The 18,428-nt window shown below is 40.9% G+C and overlaps 1 protein-coding gene across 4 annotated transcripts in view; it reads right to left on the bottom strand.

The window, feature by feature from the left end:
* The window catches only part of sspo (SCO-spondin), a 112,876-nt gene that overhangs the window by 3,693 nt on the left and 90,755 nt on the right, over positions 1 to 18,428 (bottom strand). The window contains exons 114-118 of one of the 4 annotated variants that reach the window (XM_054765538.1): positions 17,721 to 17,816; positions 6,784 to 6,866; positions 6,645 to 6,705; positions 6,160 to 6,290; positions 2,901 to 3,046 (exon numbers count right to left, since the gene is read on the bottom strand). In XM_054765538.1, the coding sequence (XP_054621513.1) occupies positions 3,034 to 3,046; positions 6,160 to 6,290; positions 6,645 to 6,705; positions 6,784 to 6,866; positions 17,721 to 17,816 (384 nt within the window). In that variant the 3' untranslated portion in view covers positions 2,901 to 3,033. Of the gene's footprint in view, positions 1 to 2,895; positions 3,047 to 6,159; positions 6,291 to 6,643; positions 6,706 to 6,783; positions 8,961 to 17,720; positions 17,817 to 18,428 lie in introns of those variants that run through there. The other 3 variants (XM_054765537.1, XR_008567341.1, XR_008567342.1) reach the window with 3 other exon arrangements.

The raw sequence follows: 18,428 nt of genomic DNA, 5'->3' as shown, positions 1-18,428 counted from the left end.
TTTTATTTGTATTTATTTGTATTATTTTCTACACTTTTAGGTAAGTCATTTTCAATATGTATTTATTTTTATTGTTTTTACACTTGTATTATTTATTTGTATTTATGCTAATTATTTTTTACACATGAAGTCATTTTTATTTTTATTTATAATTTTTCATGCTTCTAAGTTTTTAAGCTTTTGTTTTTATTTGTCATTTAAGTCATTTTTATTTGTATTTATTTGTTTTGTTTTTTTTACTCTTTTATTTAAGTGAAATACATTTTACATGTATTTCATGTAAATTACATGTCCAAAGTGCATTTTAGAGGAATTTATGAAGGCATTTTGTCAATGAATGAGGGAGAACATGATAACTGCATGCATTTTGACTAGCGGTCTGCGGCCCACCCAGGGTGGATCCACGATCCACTTTTGGGCCCAAACCCACCAGTTGAGAACCTCGGCTCTATTGTGAGATATTGTATATACGTGGGGGGTTTCTCCACTGAACTACACCATAGAGATTCTTGAATCGCAGATGCACATCGGATAATTGCATGTCACAAAACAGCACCGAAGGGACCTGAAAAAAGGAGCAGTGTGAGTCATCTGCACGAGGAGAGAATCACTCACACATACCAAGCCACGGCAGCTGGCATGTGCGCGTGTGTCAAAGACTAATTGCCATAGTGACCAAATCCGTCAGACGTGGTGTCCATGGGACTGCAGCAGTGAGAAGGGAATTTGAGCTGGGGGACACTCCGCCATGTACGCCGGCTACATCCAATTAGCTTACGCAATCGGAGGTGGGATCTGTGATTGAATTATTGATGGCGGGCTCAGGCGGACATACGTTCCAGTGAAGCTGCATGAAAGCGTTGGATGAGTGGAAATGGAAGTGTTGGACAATTGACAGTGGACAAAACCGTTCACCCAATCCGACTCTTACTGAAAAGCACAACACATTATGCCAAAGAACTTACTCTTGGACAACTCTAATGTGTTTGTTCATCTGTTTGTTAGTTAGCAGGATACTTCCTGGTTCATGAATGTTTACCTACAGTGGCGTGAAAAAGGTTTGGAATTTTTTTTCTCCCTTAATAATGAAAAGTTTAATTTAAAAACTTTTGTGTTCAGTTGTGTTGAGACATTTAAGTCTGGCAAACATACCAAAAAAAAAAGAAAACAGGAAGGGGGGCAAACACCTTTTCACACCACTGTATCTGTTGCTTTACTACTTAAAAATGACTGCTGTTGACAGTTTTATACTTATACTTACTTATACTTAAATGTGTTGTGTTGTGTTATGTGGCGTTATGTCATGTTATGTGGCGTTATGTTATGTGGCGTTATGTTATGTTATGTGGCGTTATGTTATGTTATGTGGCGTTATGTTATGTTATGTGGCGTTATGTTATGTGGCGTTATGTTATGTGGCGTTATGTTATGTTATGTGGCATTATGTTATGTGGCGTTATATTATGTTATGTGGCGTTATGTTATGTTATGTGGCATTATGTTATGTTATGTAGCGTTATGTGGCGTTATATTATGCTATGTGGCATTATGTTATGTTATGTGGCGTTATGTTATGTTATGTTATGTGGCATTATGTTATGTGGCGTTATATTATGTTATGTGGCGTTATGTTATGTGGCGTTATGTTATGTTATGTGGTGTTATGTTATGTGGCGTTATATTATGTTATGTGGCGTTATGTTATGTGGCGTTATGTTATGTGGCGTTATGCTATGTTATGTGGTGTTACGTTATGTAAATGTGGCGTTGTTATGTGGCGTTATGTTATGTGGCGTTATGTTATTTTATGTGGCAATATGTTATGTGGCGTTACATTATGTTATGTGGCGTTATGTTGTTATGTGGCGTTATGTTATGTGGCGTTATGTTGTTATGTGGGGTTATATTATGTTATGTGGCATTATGTTATGTTATGTGGCGTTATGTTGTTATGTGGCGTTATGTTATGTTATGTTATGTGGCATTATGTTATGTTATGTGCCGTTATGTTATGTTATGTGGCGTTATGTTGTTATGTTATATTATGTTATGTGGCGTTATGTTATGTTATGTTATGTGGCATTATGTTATGTTATGTGCCGTTATGTTATGTTGTGTTATGTGGCGTTTTGTGGAGTTGTGTTACGTGACGTTATGTTATGTTATGTGACATGACGGTACATTATGCTATGTTATGTCAGGAGGCCCCCCAGACGCCTCCCTGGGGAGGTGTTCAGGGCAAGTCCGACTGGTAGAAGGCCTCGGGGAAGACCCAAGACACGTTGGAGAGACTATGTCTCCCAACTGGCCTGGGAACGCCTCGGGATCCGTCGGGAGGAGCTGGGCGAAGTGGGCGGGGGAGAGGGAATTCTGGGCCTCCTTGCTTAGGCTGCTGCCCCCGCAAACCGATCTCGGATAAGCGGTAGAAGATGGATGGATGGATGGATGGATGGATGGATGGATGGATGGTTACGTTATGTTACGTTATATTACGTATATGTACATATATGAATCTACCGTTCAAGCCGCAGGGTTTAAAGCATTAGAGAAAAAGCATGAGGAAAAAATATATGCACCCTTAAGGAATAATAGCCAATTACAAAATAATGCATCTTGATGTACTATACTAGTACTATATACTATGCAGTATATAAGAAAAAAGTGAAATCTGCCAGACAACGTGCAATAAAGTACGTCCCATTTGCCGTTTTCATCCCACAGCAATTTTTTTTATCATGAATGAGATTAAATTCCATATCAGGTTTACGTGCAGGTATTCATGTATTATGACGAGTGCGGCATGCTAGGATTTTACATGTATCTAAATCCTGGCTCCTCACAGTGAAACATGAGATGGATAGTCAAAAGATGTGGACCGCACTGACTTTGCCTCACCTTGGCAGCTGGTGCACTCGCAGCTGTGTATGACAGGCAGGACGACCGGCTCGCTCTCGCCGCTGTCACACTGCAGGTTGAGAAAGCGGACGGGGTTGTCGGGGTCCAGGCGGTAACTGCAGCAATCGCACACGGACCTCAAGTACGGCTCCTTGATGGAGGGACAGAGAAGTGAAGCAGTTCAGCAAGTTTAGCGAGCAGTTTGACTGAAAGTGAATTTTTATTTGTTGTATTTCTGGCTGGAATTGAGATAAGTGGCAAAAGGCTGGAAAAAGGCTGGAAAAAAGTTGCGTCCCAATATTCATAATTTTGATTATATAGAAACATACATATAGAACAACCTTGCACTCAAGAAGTAATCAACTCTACATAAGACTGGAAATAATCCACAAAGTTGGAGAAATCGTCATCTATCCCACCCTTGCAAAAATAGATTGCAGTCTTGTGGGAGACACTGCCACAGGTAGACCCTCACCATTTCACAAAGGACAGCTTTGAAAAAAAATAAATAACAGGCTTCGCTACACATCTTAAAACAACGGATCTCTGCCAACTCTGCCAACAGCCCTGTTTTATGCCCTTGCTATGGCCGTGCTAAAGGCAAAGCTAACTTTCCCAGCACTACGGTTGTGACTAGGGATGTTCCGATCGATCGTCCATCCACCAGTATCGTCCCTGGAAAAGCATGTGATTGGCATGCGGCGGCAACAAACCCAAAACTTGAGTTCCAATAAAAAATACCAAAGAAATAAACATTTTTATTATTTTAACCCTCTAAATGCCCATTCCATTCAATTATGTCACATAAATGAGTCCCAGCCCGCTAACAATTATTATATGGAAAATAGCTAATTTTGTTTGTATTTTTCGAAGCAAAACAGTGACATAATTGAATCAAACGGGCATTGAGAGGGCTAAAAAAATAAAAATATTCACGTTTGGTATTTTTTATTTCAACTCAAGTTGATTGCGAGATCTAAGCAAAAAAAGTAGAAAAAAATCAGAATCTGTAATGTTTCTATTGTAGTTTTTGGAGTAGAATTTTTTGTCCTCAGAGGGGACCCCAGAGGGTTAACACGACATTTGAAGAACAAACACTGAGTTTTACAGGCTCGTCGAAATAGATGACCAGCCTTTTTCAACGGTGGAAGATAAAATCAAAATAAATAAATTAATTAACGAATTAATAATAAAAAATACCGATCTGTATCGGCCGATCTCACTCATGGATGATCTATATCGGAATCGGCAGCATAAAACCCTGATGGGAGCACCCCGAGTTGTTACCGTGCCCTGTTGCCACAGTAACAGTAGGTAATGACACATTTGGCTCAGCTGATGTTTATTTTTACTAATCTCCCAGCATGACTGACTCTATTTTTAACAGCCGAGATGTATGGATGCCAAAAGAGAACAAAGTCGCCATGGTGATGTGCTTCTCTCTTTGCCGTCTTGCACGAAGGAAGAAGAATACAACAAAAAGGGAGAAAAGGGAAGGAGGCAAACCGAAGCGTTAACAAGCTCAACACGTGACCCCCCCGGCTTTCTCAGTCGCGTGCACTAATCAACACATCTATTTTTAGATCCCGAGTGACTCGACACCTAAATGGTGTGTGTGCCCCGTTTAGCAGCCATGTTAACAGGGGGTTTGTGTGGAACCACTTTGCACAGGTGAGCATTTGGAGCCATGCATTTGCTGATCACGTTAACTTTTCCCTAAAGTTAGTGTTGGAGAAAGACACTGTGATATCATCACAGCTGCTATGATGACAAGAAGCTATGAGGAGGAGCGAGCACACCAATAAAGCAAAAATAGCAATGCAGTCGGGGTGGGAGGATGGATCCACGTATTGATAATGCTGATACTAGGAGTAATTTTTGCTTTTGTTGAGTTATTTTGCGTGATTGGCTCAAACAACTGTATGTGATAAAACGGAATAACTAATATATTGTTGTAGGTATATATTGTTAAATGGTTCACAAATAAGTTTGTTGTTGAGTCAAAAGTTTGAAGACACTTTCCCATGCTGTTGAATGACAAGGTGTCTCCAAACTTTTGACTGTTACCGTACGGTGTTCCCTCGCTCCATTGTCGTTCACCTTTCGCGGCCTTGCTGTTTCGCTGGGGTTTTTTTGGTGCAATTTTAGTGCTTTTTCTTTTTTTTACGGCGTATGAACGCACATTGTGCTCTGCGACCTGATTGGCTAAGGGAGAACCCGCCCGTTGTCTTCTGCGTCCTGATTGGCTGTAGACCATTGTCAATCAATGTCCTTTGTGCTCCGCCCGCACGACCGTGTCCCCTGTTGTATTATAGTTGGCTACTTCGCGGATTTCACTTATTGCAAGCTATTTTGGGAACCTATCCCGTGCAATAAACGAGGGAACACTGTCTATATATACATATATATATATATATATATATATATATATATATATACACATATACATACATACATATATATATATATATACTGTATATCTATATCTATATCTATATATAGATATAGATATAGATATACAGTTGAGAAAGCGGACGGGGGTTGTCGAGAGGTCACACTTTACTCAAAAATATATTAATAGACTAATTTCATGTTCATGCTCTAATTTCATGCTCTAATGATGTCGTAAACAGGTTTTCTATGCTGTAACGATGAAAATATTCCACTTATAAATAAGGAATCCTACTTTGCGGAAATTCACTTATCACGGCGAGGCCTGGAACCAATTAATAACCACGACAAATGAGGAATTACTGTACTGTATTTTTTTTTTTTTTGCGTGGGCCAATAAAAAATAGCGCCCAGGCTTCAGGGACTAAAGGACTATGGGAAAATTAGTTTTACAATGAAAAAACAGTAAGTCAACCAGTAGGGAACTAGACTGTGTTTGACCCTAAAGTTCCACTGTTGGTTGAACAGCGTCCTTTTCAGTTTATAAAAGGCTTTGCAAAAAATCCCCTCATATTTCAAACTAATTTTCCCCTTAAGACAAAAAGAAAATCTTACTTTGTGCTGAACAGGAAGCCATGTTGTTTCACGCTGTTTAGTGATCAGGCTAAGTTAACAACACTACAACACATGGCAAAATAAACGGACCCATTTTTCATATAAATGACGTCTTTGGGTCTCACATTTTTGTGTCGACAAAAGCGGTCGACCGTGGATGTTGACGTCAACTCAAGCGGGCAAGTAAGAAGGGCTGTCGGCAAAAACAGCGGGTTCCACTGTACTGTACAAGGATGTGTGTGTTTATCTTATCCATACCTCCAAGATGACATCAGTCCTGGACAGACATCTCCCGCTGCAGAAGCTGACCTCCATGTTGTCGAGTCGACAGTTTCCCTTTGTGATGTTCTTGATCTGTACGTAGCGACGGCACTCGGGCAAGGGTTCGCCTAACAATTCCACACAGAGGTAAAGGGTGGGAGGAGGGCAAGGGGAAATATAGTAAAGTTGAGATAGTAGAGGGGAAATAAATCTATTTTTGGTTTAGTTTGTGACAAAGTCATCAGAGCCGGAGCCAGAGAGTTTCTTTCTAGGGAGCAAAGTGACACCACTGTGGCCTCCTTGCATGTGAAGCAAGGAGATTTAAGGCCAAATGGAGGTTATATAAGACAATATCTCACTAATTGGGCACTGCTGCAGCAGTGCGATTTAAATAAGCCACCAAAGAATCTCAAGAACCATGATGTGGCGCATGCACTGCTATGCGCATGGGTTGCAATGTTGTTTTTATACGTCACACTTACCTGGAAACTGTTTCCTGCAGATAGGACAGCAGCTTCCTGGTTCCTCCACTTTAACTTCTCCCTGAAGGAAAGGATGCACTTAAATTAGAGTTGTTATGATCAATGATCGGGGTAACTAGACATGTCTACATAAACGGACCGGTTTTTCATAGAAGTGACCCGTTCGGGTCTCAATTTTGATGTCGACGAACGCGGTCGACCGTGTACAGTCTGTGAAAAAAACTGAGCACAACCCTCACATTTCAATCTTTTCATGGGACAACAGTATATGGGTAAATTTGTGTAATATGTGCAAATTTGCAGTCCCCTCAAAACAACTCAACACACAACAAATTGTGCAAATTGGACCCAATTAGCCATTTTTCCTCCCCGGGGGCATGTGACTCGTTAGTGTCTTAGGTGTGAATGGGGAGGAGGGGTGTTAAATTTGCTGTGATTGCTCTCACACTCTCACATGGGTCACTGGAAGTTCCACATGGCACCACATGGCAAAGAACTCTGAGGAAGAGGAGAAAAAAAAAAAAAAAAGAAAAGTGTGGCTCTACATAAAGATGTTCTAGGCTAAAAGAACATTGGCAACACCCTGAAACTGAGCTGCAGCATGGTGGCCAAGACCATGCAGCCATTTGGTTTTTGTGGCTGTCATCCCAGAAGGAATCCTCTTTGAAACAGTTTGCTGAAGACAATCAGACTGAGGACATGGATTACGTGGAGCCATGTCCTGTGGTCTGATGAGACCAAAACAAACTTGGTTCAGATGGTGTCAAGCGTGTGGTAGCAACCAGGTGAAGTGTACAAACACAGTCAAGCATGGTGGTGGGAGTGTCCAGGTATGGGGCTGCATGAGTACTGTGTTCCTTGAGGAAAACATGAATGGCAACATGTATTGAGACATACTGAAGCAGAGAATCATCCTTTCCCTTCGGAAACTGGGATTCAGGACAGTATTCCAACATTATGAGGACCCTAAACACACCTCCGAGACGGCCAATGCCTTGCTAAAAAAGGTGAGAGTAAAGTGATGTCTCCAGACCTAAGCTTTGAATCCATTCCCAAAATAGTTAAGACAGTGCTGGAAAAATAATATAATGGTATCCACAATAAATATGAACACTTCGGGCACAATTTGGACATTTTCATGAAAGGTGTACTCACTTTTGTTTGCCAGTGGTTTAGATATTAATAGGTGTTGTATCAAAGTGTCTTTTGTCATGAAAAGATACAATAAAATCATTGTAGGAGGGGCGTACTCACTTTTGTGAGGTACTGTAAATGGAGGAATGGAAGCTGCTGAGGAGGAGAGAAGCTGGCGCTCCCTTGATGCTCCCGTCTGAGAATAGCTGCTGCGAGAAATGTCTCAAAGTCTGACAGCAGGCTACCAACACCGGCCTCGGTTCAACCCTCAAACTTCACCCAGCTGCAGCATTATTCTATCAAACATCGACACACCTAACTGTTCACCCTGAGGACTTTTCCTCCCACTCTGCAACGCCTGCGGCCTTCCCTGAAGGGCAGTGGGAGAAACTCACTAAGAGGGTAGGAGTGTATGAACAGAATCATTTAAAGCACTTTCAGCAGAGAGTGGAGTGTACGTGAAGTTTGTGGACTATGTTTCCTGGTTATTTTTATCCATTATTTGTCCATGTTAGCCAGATAAATAAATACATGAGTAATGTTACTTAAAACAATCTGGTGTACGCTGTCCAGTGCAGTGAGGAATGCACACATTTCTACATTGGGGAAACCAAGCAGCCAGTGAGTAGGTACATGTCACAACACAGACGGGCTAACTCTTCAGGTCAAGACTCTGCAGTTTATCTGCACCTCAAAGAGAAAGAAGATTCTTTTGAAGACAAAAATGTACACATGGACAGAGAAGACAGATGGTTCGAAAGAGGAGTGAGGGAAGCCATTTCTGAACAGAGGGGGAGGTCTGCGACACCACCTTTCTCCCACATACAATGCTGTCCTTTTATTCCGTCCGAAAAGATGAAATCATTTAGCCTCTAACAAATAAACAAGGCACAGCCACCACGTTTCAGGTGGGTCCATGACTATCATTGCATCTGAACGGAAAGCTAACAAAGGTGATACCACCCAAACGACCATCGTTGGCAGCCAGACGCCCCACTCCATTGTAGAAAGAGCAAAACCATTCCTGTCTGGACATCCTTCCTTCTTTAGAGGCCAAATACTCTGGAGCCTCTCAGATTAGAGCCGTTCTATGTAGTCTGACTGGAGTGTGTGCTTGGATGAGAGGCAAAACCTCAGTCCAGTCCACTTGCGATTGAGTCAATGCCTTGAGAATCCAGTAACCTGGATGAATGAGAATATTCACAGGCATACTTAAAACATTGACAGCTTGAGCCTGAATTTGCTTATTCTATTTCCAGTGGTTAAAATGACATACTGTACATCACATTACTAGCATCCTCACTAGATTGTGTTCAACCTTCAAGGTTGCCTATTATAACATGAATAACAACCTTCATACATTGCCAATGTGCTGGCTGAGAGTTTAGCAGAGACGTAAATAACAATGACACTGACAGTAATGCATGAAATGACCTTTGTCATACCAACAAGGAGAAGCAGCGCTTTTACTGAGTCAGAACTCTGTGTCTGAGGGAGGCGAGGGATTACAGAATGCTAGTAAAAATAACACTCGCAGACCTGTGTGCACCATCGGTGAAACGCTCGGTAGACTGTCTACCTCTGAAGCTCGCCGTGCATTCCGCTCACCTTGAAAGTTCTGCATGTCAGCAGATTTTATTTTTACCCCGGCACAGTTGTGCTAAAGACATACATTCACATACTTGTGTAACGAAGATAATTGAGTCGTCCCTGACGACCCCATCATCATCATCTCTCTGTTGAACACTGCTATTTTAAGGCTTGTTTACATTAGGCCATCCGTACTGTGCAAGTCGCAGTCGTCAGGGAAAGTTAGCTCAGAGAAAGTTAGCCCAGAATGACAAAGTAGTCATCATTAGTCGTACGCTGCTGTATGCAAGCGAGACCTGGGCAACCGACCGATGTCATCTGAAAAGTCTTGAGCAGTATAACCGAGTATAACCATCAGTCGGCAAGATAAACAAACATGAGCATCTTAGAGGAAGCCAACTGTACAAGTATGGAGACAATTTTCCGCAATCAGCTGCTTGCCCAAGTTATTATTATTCCCACACGCAAGCCGTATAAAGATAATCTGAAGTGGAATCTCAAGAGATGCGGAATTGATGTAGACGACTGGGGAAATCTAGCCACGGACACGGACCGCGCGGTCTCGGGGCGTTAAAAAGTCTACGACCGGAAACCATCCGGCAGGGACTGCTAGAATTGAGGTTTGGCCCCTTGAGTCAACTTCTGAGTGCATAAATGGGAAAAGAAACCCTACTCGACTCAAGTGAGACCAGTTGATGTACAGTAGTAACCATCAAATTGTGTGAATTAGAATAATGAGTTTGCATACTAATATAGTAGAGAAAATACACGCTTGATTTTGTAAGTAAGACGTTTTATGGTCGGTTTATTGTAACAGAGAGACAGAATTGAAAAAAAAACAAATGAAAAAATATCAGATAAAGGTTATAAATTTGTATTTGATCCCAAAGAAAAATGTGGCTTAGTACTTGGAGAAACCCTTGCTAGCAAGCACAGTCAGTCAGACATTTCTTGTGGCTGGTCACCATGGTTGCACACATTTCAGGAGGGATTTTGGTCAGGGAAACATCCCCCAAATACGTCAAGTCGAGTTGATGCCACAGAATGTCAGATGTCAGAATCTTTCAGGTGTTGATTGTCAGACTTCAGACGGGTCTGTACATGTGTCTCCTTGAGCAGGGGGACCCTTGCGGGAACTGCAGGATCTCAATCCATTACAGCAAAGTGTGTTGCTAATGCTCTTCTTGCTGACTGTGCTCCCAACTCCCTTGAGATCATTAACCGACCCCGTCCTTGTACCCTCTCCTTCACGTCTCTCACATTCATCCTTGCCCTACCGGGTGAAATCTTGCATGGAGCTCCAGAGCGAGGGCAATTAACTTGCCTTGTTTTTCTTCTATTTGCAAATTATTGTGCCAGCAGTTCTCGTTGGGGGTCTTGTAACCCATTCCAGTTTTGTGCAGGTCGACAATCTTGTTACAGAGGTCCTTTGACAGCTCTTTGGTCTTGCCCATGGGGTTGTGAAGGTTGGAATGAAAGAGACAGGTGTCTTTTATCCACAAAATGAGTTGAGATTAGGAGTGCTTTCTTAAAGGGACAGGATGTGTGCTTGCTGGTTGGAATCAAATACTGATTTCACTCAATCAAATACAAACTTATTTACACGTACATCCCCGTTCTTCAAATTGCACATATTTTTGCCCAAATTAAGCATTCTGAAGCACAGAAATGGCTAAATGAACTAAAATACAAACATAAGGCATTCAGAAGACGCATCCCAAGACGTTGTGATATGTAGTATTCTCCACTGGTCACTAGGTGTCAGTAATATCGGAACCGGAACAACAGGCTTTTATTGGAGGTTTGGATTATCTGAATTAACAGGCACAATAATCCCTAGCACGGGCTACTGCTGCGTCAATGTCACTTCCTGTCCTCCCTCACTCTGCTCCCCTATCGTTGGAACACATTCACAGCAGTTATTATGTTTACTACATTGGGTAATATGAGTGTAAAGGTGACTCTAGGGGTGTTATTTCATGTCTGCAGGGCTCTACTGTTAAAAAAAGATATTTGGAAGGTAAATCTTACGATGAAAACATTCCAGTTCTAAATAAGGAATCGTACTTCACGGAAATTCACTCATCCCAAACCAATTAATCGTGATTAATGAGGGATTATTGTAACTAAAAAATAATAACAGGTGGCAAGTTTTGCAGCGTATCCGTTTTAGGCAATAAAACAGCTACACATTTTAAAACAGTAAATGTATTTTTTTCATCAAAAACTGCCTAGCCCCAACAAAATAGAGTGTATGTTTTCACCCTTTCTCTCTACTACTGTATTTCTATCTGAAGCAGGGTCAAAATAAATGTGGAAGCCAACATTGTACCTGTCAAAAGGACTACAAAAATGGATCCATATTTTATGTGGAGGCTTTTTTTTCCTGATTCATCTGCCTGGTTGTACAGTTTCCATACATAATTGACCACTCAGATGGATGTTTCCTGCGAGATGACCATCTAAGCACCCATGTGTATTACTACTGCTGCCTTCCATACAGAAGCAGAGACGCGGCTCTCACCAGAATATAAAAACCTCCTCATAATCCCATCCACACACTAAAACAATTACATGAAGAGGGCACAGCTCCACAGTTTTCCGAAAATCACTCGGTGTGCACACGGCCGTTATTAAAATAACATTTAAGTCCCGTCAAAAAGTGCATTTGTTAATCAAAAATTAAAAAAGAAAACTGTGCCTAAGTGAAACCAAGAAGTCAAAGAGGAGGTAAGGGTACAATAAAGCAATGATCCTCAACTCGTGGGTCGCAGGCAACAAATAATAATGTCCAAGACATAAAAATAATAATGTCCACCCCATGTCCGTGACTGGCAAACCAGTTAAGAACCTCTGCACTAAAGTACATGCTTGTGGGTGGATGGGACAGTCACATATTGATTGGGTTCAGCCAGTGACTTTTTGAGAACATCCCACTCATTGAAGGAGTGTTCACACACACACTAAATGAGACGTTTGCTTTGTGACCACCTGAGACAAATGGACCGCCCCTGGGACAGATGAACAGAACACTGACCTGGGAAACCAGCATGTTTACTAGTGTTTGCTGAAATATGTTAAAGTAATAAATAGAAGTGAGAATCCACTAAAATGGTGTATTGTATTTCATTCACATTCCATCAGATATCCTCATTATCTGCTGCTCCTTCAAGCACAGAATGTTCCCCAGCAAATTCATAACATATACCATCTCTGTATAATAAAAACTGGAAGTAGATAAATGATTCATGAAGAATGGAAGAGTCGTGAGATACTAAGATTATATACAATTGGCAGATGATGTTTCTCCCTTTGCCTGACTGTGACTCGATCAGAAATAAAGCGTTAATGTAATATCAGCGTTGGACGTATCTGATAGAAAAGGTAGCTTCCGTTCCTCAACTTTAAAGTTCAATTTCTAAGGTAAGTTGGACTGTTCAAGGAAAACTGCACTTTTTTGGGGGAATTTTGCCCACAGTCCTTATGTAAGGCAAGAACACACATCTTTCCCTTTTCTGTGCGTTCAAAATAGTGAAAAGCCACTCGCACCAGGCAGCTAATAATGCATGTAATGGGATTATCCTATTTCTCCATTCAAGCTCTCTAAAACTGGCAACAACGGCCCATTTACATGCCGTGACCTGTATATTAACCAAGCTATAATGTCTTTGTTATTGTAGCAGCTAACACAGAGGAGCTACTTTTCCGCTGTAGACTGACTGAATCTGACGCTGTAACTATCTGAATCAACATCATGGTGACTTACTCCATGGACATTTGTCTGTCTGGTCCAGCTGGCTTGGGGGGATCTTTTCCAGTTGACTTTGGGTAAGTGGAAACATTTCTACCACTGCAGGGTTTGTTAGCGCTAACAATTCTTCACTGGTTGTCATGCAGTCTCTTGGAGCTGTGTCCTCCTCGCTCCATCAATGGTAACACTGTGTGTCACAGTGTCGGCATGGCTTCTGGATCCTCATTTGTCCCAAAGTAGCCGTCGCCGTTGGCTGTAACAACATCTGTGTTGGTAAATGTCGATGTGTTCTACATTACCCAGAAGGTTAAGCGCTGTGGGGGAAAATCGGAAGTATACCTGCTGTTGTTGAAACTACAAGTGAGTAAGGGTTTTGTGCTAATAAAGATAGATATTATAGATATTACTGCAAACCGGTGTTCCTGTTAATAAGAAAAATAAGCGACATACTGTACATGATTAGTGATAGCAAACAGAATGCGCTTTCTATGCTGTTGTTGTTGACAAAAGTTGCTTTAGTTGCTATGCGCTCTGTGAAATCAATGCACCCAGGAAAGAAGTTCCAGTAATGCTTAAATTAGCCCGAATACTGTAAGTTACATGTTATCATGAATGTGCCTGCTAATACAAGGTTACAGCATGTATATAAAAGTTTTTGGAAGTCATTTTAGAGAAATTTAGAGGTGAAATACGGGAATCCCATTATACGCATTTTTAGCTGCCTCGTGCAAGCAGTTTTTCACTATCTAGCGACTATCACTATCTCCCAAACCACCAGTTGGTCGGGACCCAAAGGTGGGTCACAGATCCACTCTAGGTGGGTCACAGACAGTGTATTACACAGGTATAAGTGATATATCTGACTTTGTGATCTTATTTGGTGCATTTTTGATATTTAATTTTAATGTATGCATTGTTTGTAGCATGCAGCTATATTTTCCTCGTTTCCTTGACAAAATCCTATAATAAATGCCTCTAAAATGCACTTTGGACATACAATTATGTGTATCAATGTTTCAAAATATGACCTAGTTGTAGGGAAATAAAAAAAAAAAGAAGAAAGATATATTTGCTTGGTTTATACAAATGAATAAATAAGAGATAATAAATATAAAAACAAAAAATGACTTAAAGAAAACTACAAAATAATACAAGTAAATAGAAATAAAAAAGCTTAAATAAAAGTCAATGATAATTGGAAAATGTGGGGTGACTATATTTCAGTACCCCTGATCTAGAAGGTACAGAAAAGGACAAGACGTGTGTTCTTGTGAATGATCGGCAAAAGTGCACTTTTCCTTTACGTTGCACTGTGCATACATTTTGATTGGGTTGTCTCTTTTTCTGCCTATTTGGTGCTTTTATTTTGGTACCTCCGTTTCCTGTATAGACAGAATGCATTGCCTTTACTCTGGTTAGAGGGCGTTGTCTTTGATTTGTAATTATGGCTTTATTGAGTTCAGGGCTTCTGCATCAGTTCTCCTTTGTGTTGGATGCATTCTGTTTCATCTTTGTCAATTGTCTTTTTGTTTCTTGGCATTATTCTCCTTTTCAGGCGCATTCCCGATTCCACCTCCCATGGTGAGTTTGATGTTAGCCCTAGCTGTGCCTCCTAGCCTTCTTTGTTATTTTGGTACTTTGCCTTTTTGTGTGTCGTGCCACTCCGTGCAAGATGACCTTTGGATTAAAGACGTTATTGAAACCAGCCCGCCACCATGTGCTTGCATCCTGGGATAATGCTACACAAAATCGTAGCGCAACATTTTGGAAAAGTGTGCAGCAATGGTGCAAGGACAGGTAGTGTTCATTAGAATCTATACATTCAACAAAGGAGGGAGAATGGTGGGGGTACAGACCTACAGAGCAGGGCTTCGGCTGCCTTTGCAGCCTGCAGGCCAGTTAACGCAGATAAAAATGAAGGTCGGCATGGATCATCAAACAACGACCGTCATGACTTGCCCTCCAGGTGTGCCACAGTAAAGAACCTTGCATTAAGCAGCATATTTGTCCACCTCAAACGCACTACAAAAAGTACATCGTAAAAAGCTGAGAAAAGTTTTGTTTCTAACAACGCAAAAGCGAAATCAATAGCTGGCTGGAACAGACACAAACATTTGTACAATCACGGTAAACGGCTCATATTGATTGTGGTGACATGCCAAAATACCGACTCTTTCATTGTCTGTGTAACCTTAAGTGCACTTTGTGGCGATCGCCAACAGTTTTGACAACTCATCATTACATTGCAACTTGTAAATGTAAATGTACATTTTTTTTCCTCATAAAATCCATATTTTTGTGAGTGTGGTCTTATTAGAGCACTCATTGAGAGACTTGGAAATGCAATCATTTATCAACAAGCATTAACAAGGTGTTTATGCTAAGATACATATTAAATGATTATACAGTGGAGCAGTGGCGGAGCTACGGGGTGGACCATTCAGGTATCAACCCCTGTGTGAGTAATGGTCAAACCTTGGCCACCCCAATGAAAAATTTCTGGCGCCGCCACTGCAGTGCAGCCTGCTTCAATATGTCGCCACCCGTTTATGTCAACCGACTCATCAAGCCCGATTATTTAATTCCAGGCCGAAAGTGGTCTTTTCGATGAAAAATCGATCCATTCATGTCGCCATGTCGGATGCAATATCGTTATCGACTTTGTCGTTATTGCTAAAAAAAAATGACAACAGCGGCGTAACTACTGCAGGGTTTTCGACACATTCATTGACAGTTCATTTTGGACCGCTACAGAAGGATTTGCTGCTTTATTTATTTATTTGTTTTTATTTGCCGCTATCTGCTCACCCTCACGCACAATAACGATTTATTAACTACACACACAGTGCTGTTCAGTCCAAAATAAGCTTCAAATATCAACATGGGCCGGTCTGAGGGGCCGTCATAATCTTGTACCACAGTTTTTATAATGACATAAGGGTATAATAGATACACTTTTATTATATGTTACATTATACATTATATTAATGCTATCATTAAATTGTTTTTACTTAACGGCTGTGAGAAATGATCCGGTTCTACAGTCTCCTAGTGAGATGTGGTGTCCAGTTCAACTCTAAATGACCAAATAAAGTTCTGGGACGGAATGAGAACAAACATAAAAAAGTCCTACAAAATGAGTCAGAAAATGCACATTTTGAGCTTTAACAAACCATCCTGTGGACTCCCGAGAAAGCATCCATTTGTGTGTCCACCATTATACACTATCAGTTGGATTACTGTATTTTCTGAACGATAAGTCACTTTTTTTTCTTACTTTGGCTGGTCGTGCGACACAAATAGTCAGGTGCGACTTAGATATCAAAAATATGTATATAATTTAACATGTGCTGTGGGTGGTGGTTGGGTTTTGTTACGGAATACTTTCTAATACGCTTCTGTGTCTGTAAGTAATGTGCAACTATAATGACATGATACCTGTGTGGCTTGAGAAATGTGGTATTTTAGTTGTTTAATTAGGACACTAAGCATGCTGAGATCGGCGATTGTAGCTGCTGCGTCAGCGACTGACTAACTAAATACACATGTATGATTTTCAGTCATTTTAATTCATTTGCGAATACAAAAATGAAGTTGTGGCGTTAAAATATGGCTGTTCGATACATTTGTACGCACCGGGATGCATCCAGGCGTTATTTCACATACACTATTAAAAGTGTTTGAGAATTTTGTCATTTACTAAGGGTGTCAAAAATAACGCGTTAATGACGGTAACTAATTTATTTAATTAAATACGTTAAATTTTTTGTGTATTTAATGCATCCGCACCAGAGCAAGCAGCCTCTCTGTTATGACGGCAGATGGAGTCCTCCGCTGCGCTTCCAATCACAGCGGAGCGTCCCCACACAGTCACACAGAGTCTGCCGCTCTTTTAGAACTACATTCTGGACCTGAACACATCACCAGCAGTGCAATTCCAACACCATATTCACACACGTCTCAAGCCCGTTCATCCTGGGAACGACACTTCCTCATTGTCATGATAAGAACGCCAGATGCATTCAAGGACACTCCGAACATCACAAAAGCGGTTTTATTTTATATTTTGTGTGTGTTTGTGTGAATAAACAGGAAGATAAAGAAAAACATGAAGTGGATATTCTTATTATGCACTTTGTAATTCTTAATTCAGATGTACAATTTGCTACATTTAAGTAAAAATATGCTGGGAAATACACTGAAAACAAGTAAATGTACCTTATATTACGTGATGTCTTTCAGCGCAACTCCTTTTTCTCATAATAACAGGGTTTAAAGTGTGATTCAAAAGTTCTGCTACTATTAAAGAGACTAGTGTTAGACAAATACATTTTTAGACTTGTGTGGTATCTTTGTGCTTGACTTTTTAAAACTGCTAATTTTAAAACTGCGATTAATCTGATTACAATTTTTTATCATTTGACAGCCCTAACATTTATTCAGCACGACTTATATGTTGTTTTTTTTTACTCGGGAGCGAAAATATATTATTTTGATACCACTGTCTGCTTTTGTGTTGTAACAATGAACCTGATGAGATAATCTAACATATTCCAATTCCCATGTTGATTTATTAGGGAGCGTGAGTGAGTGTGTTTTACCTCGTCACAGTGGAGCTCAGGGCACCTCGGCTGACAAACTTTTTTCCCGTTCACACAACGACATGACAGGCAGCCCTCCTCCCAATCCGATCCTGCCTGGCTCACACACACACACACACACACACACAAACACACACACACACACAGAAACAAATATGCTGCATTAATATTTCCACTCAAATCTCTGTCCCAGTCAATGAAATTTTAATGAAGGGCAGCTGCTCACGCTCATGCTCGGAGCTCAGGATCAATGAGTTCACTGACTTTGCTACATACTGCGCCTCACTGTCGTAAAATACTGCGTATGGCGCCATGTAATAACACATATAATTACAACAGCACCTTACACTGCACGGGTCTGAACATTTATCACAGACATTGCTTAGGTTCAGCAGATGGAAAGCACCCGTTATCGGGTGATATTGTGTCTCACTCTGAAGTATTTGGCATGATGGACATGCAGTGGTTGATTGGAAAAGCTGTTGAGAGTCTTTATAGGGACATTGGTCATCACATGCTGACATGAGTGAGAGAGAAAGCCTTAAAACGGAGGAAAACAAGAAAGACTGGAGCAAAGAAAGAGGCATAAGCCAAATGCAGTGGAACCTGCTTACAGTATATCGACAACCCGTCTATGTTGACAAACGTGACCCCTCTAGCGTTCAATAACCTTTATCCTGAATGATGGTCGTGACCGCATTGGTGGGC

The sequence above is a fragment of the Dunckerocampus dactyliophorus genome, chromosome 21 (genome assembly GCF_027744805.1).
Source record: "Dunckerocampus dactyliophorus isolate RoL2022-P2 chromosome 21, RoL_Ddac_1.1, whole genome shotgun sequence".
NCBI lineage: Eukaryota > Metazoa > Chordata > Actinopteri > Syngnathiformes > Syngnathidae > Dunckerocampus > Dunckerocampus dactyliophorus.
The sequence above is the reverse complement of the archived record's forward strand: the minus strand, read 5'-3'. Positions and strand labels throughout refer to the sequence as shown.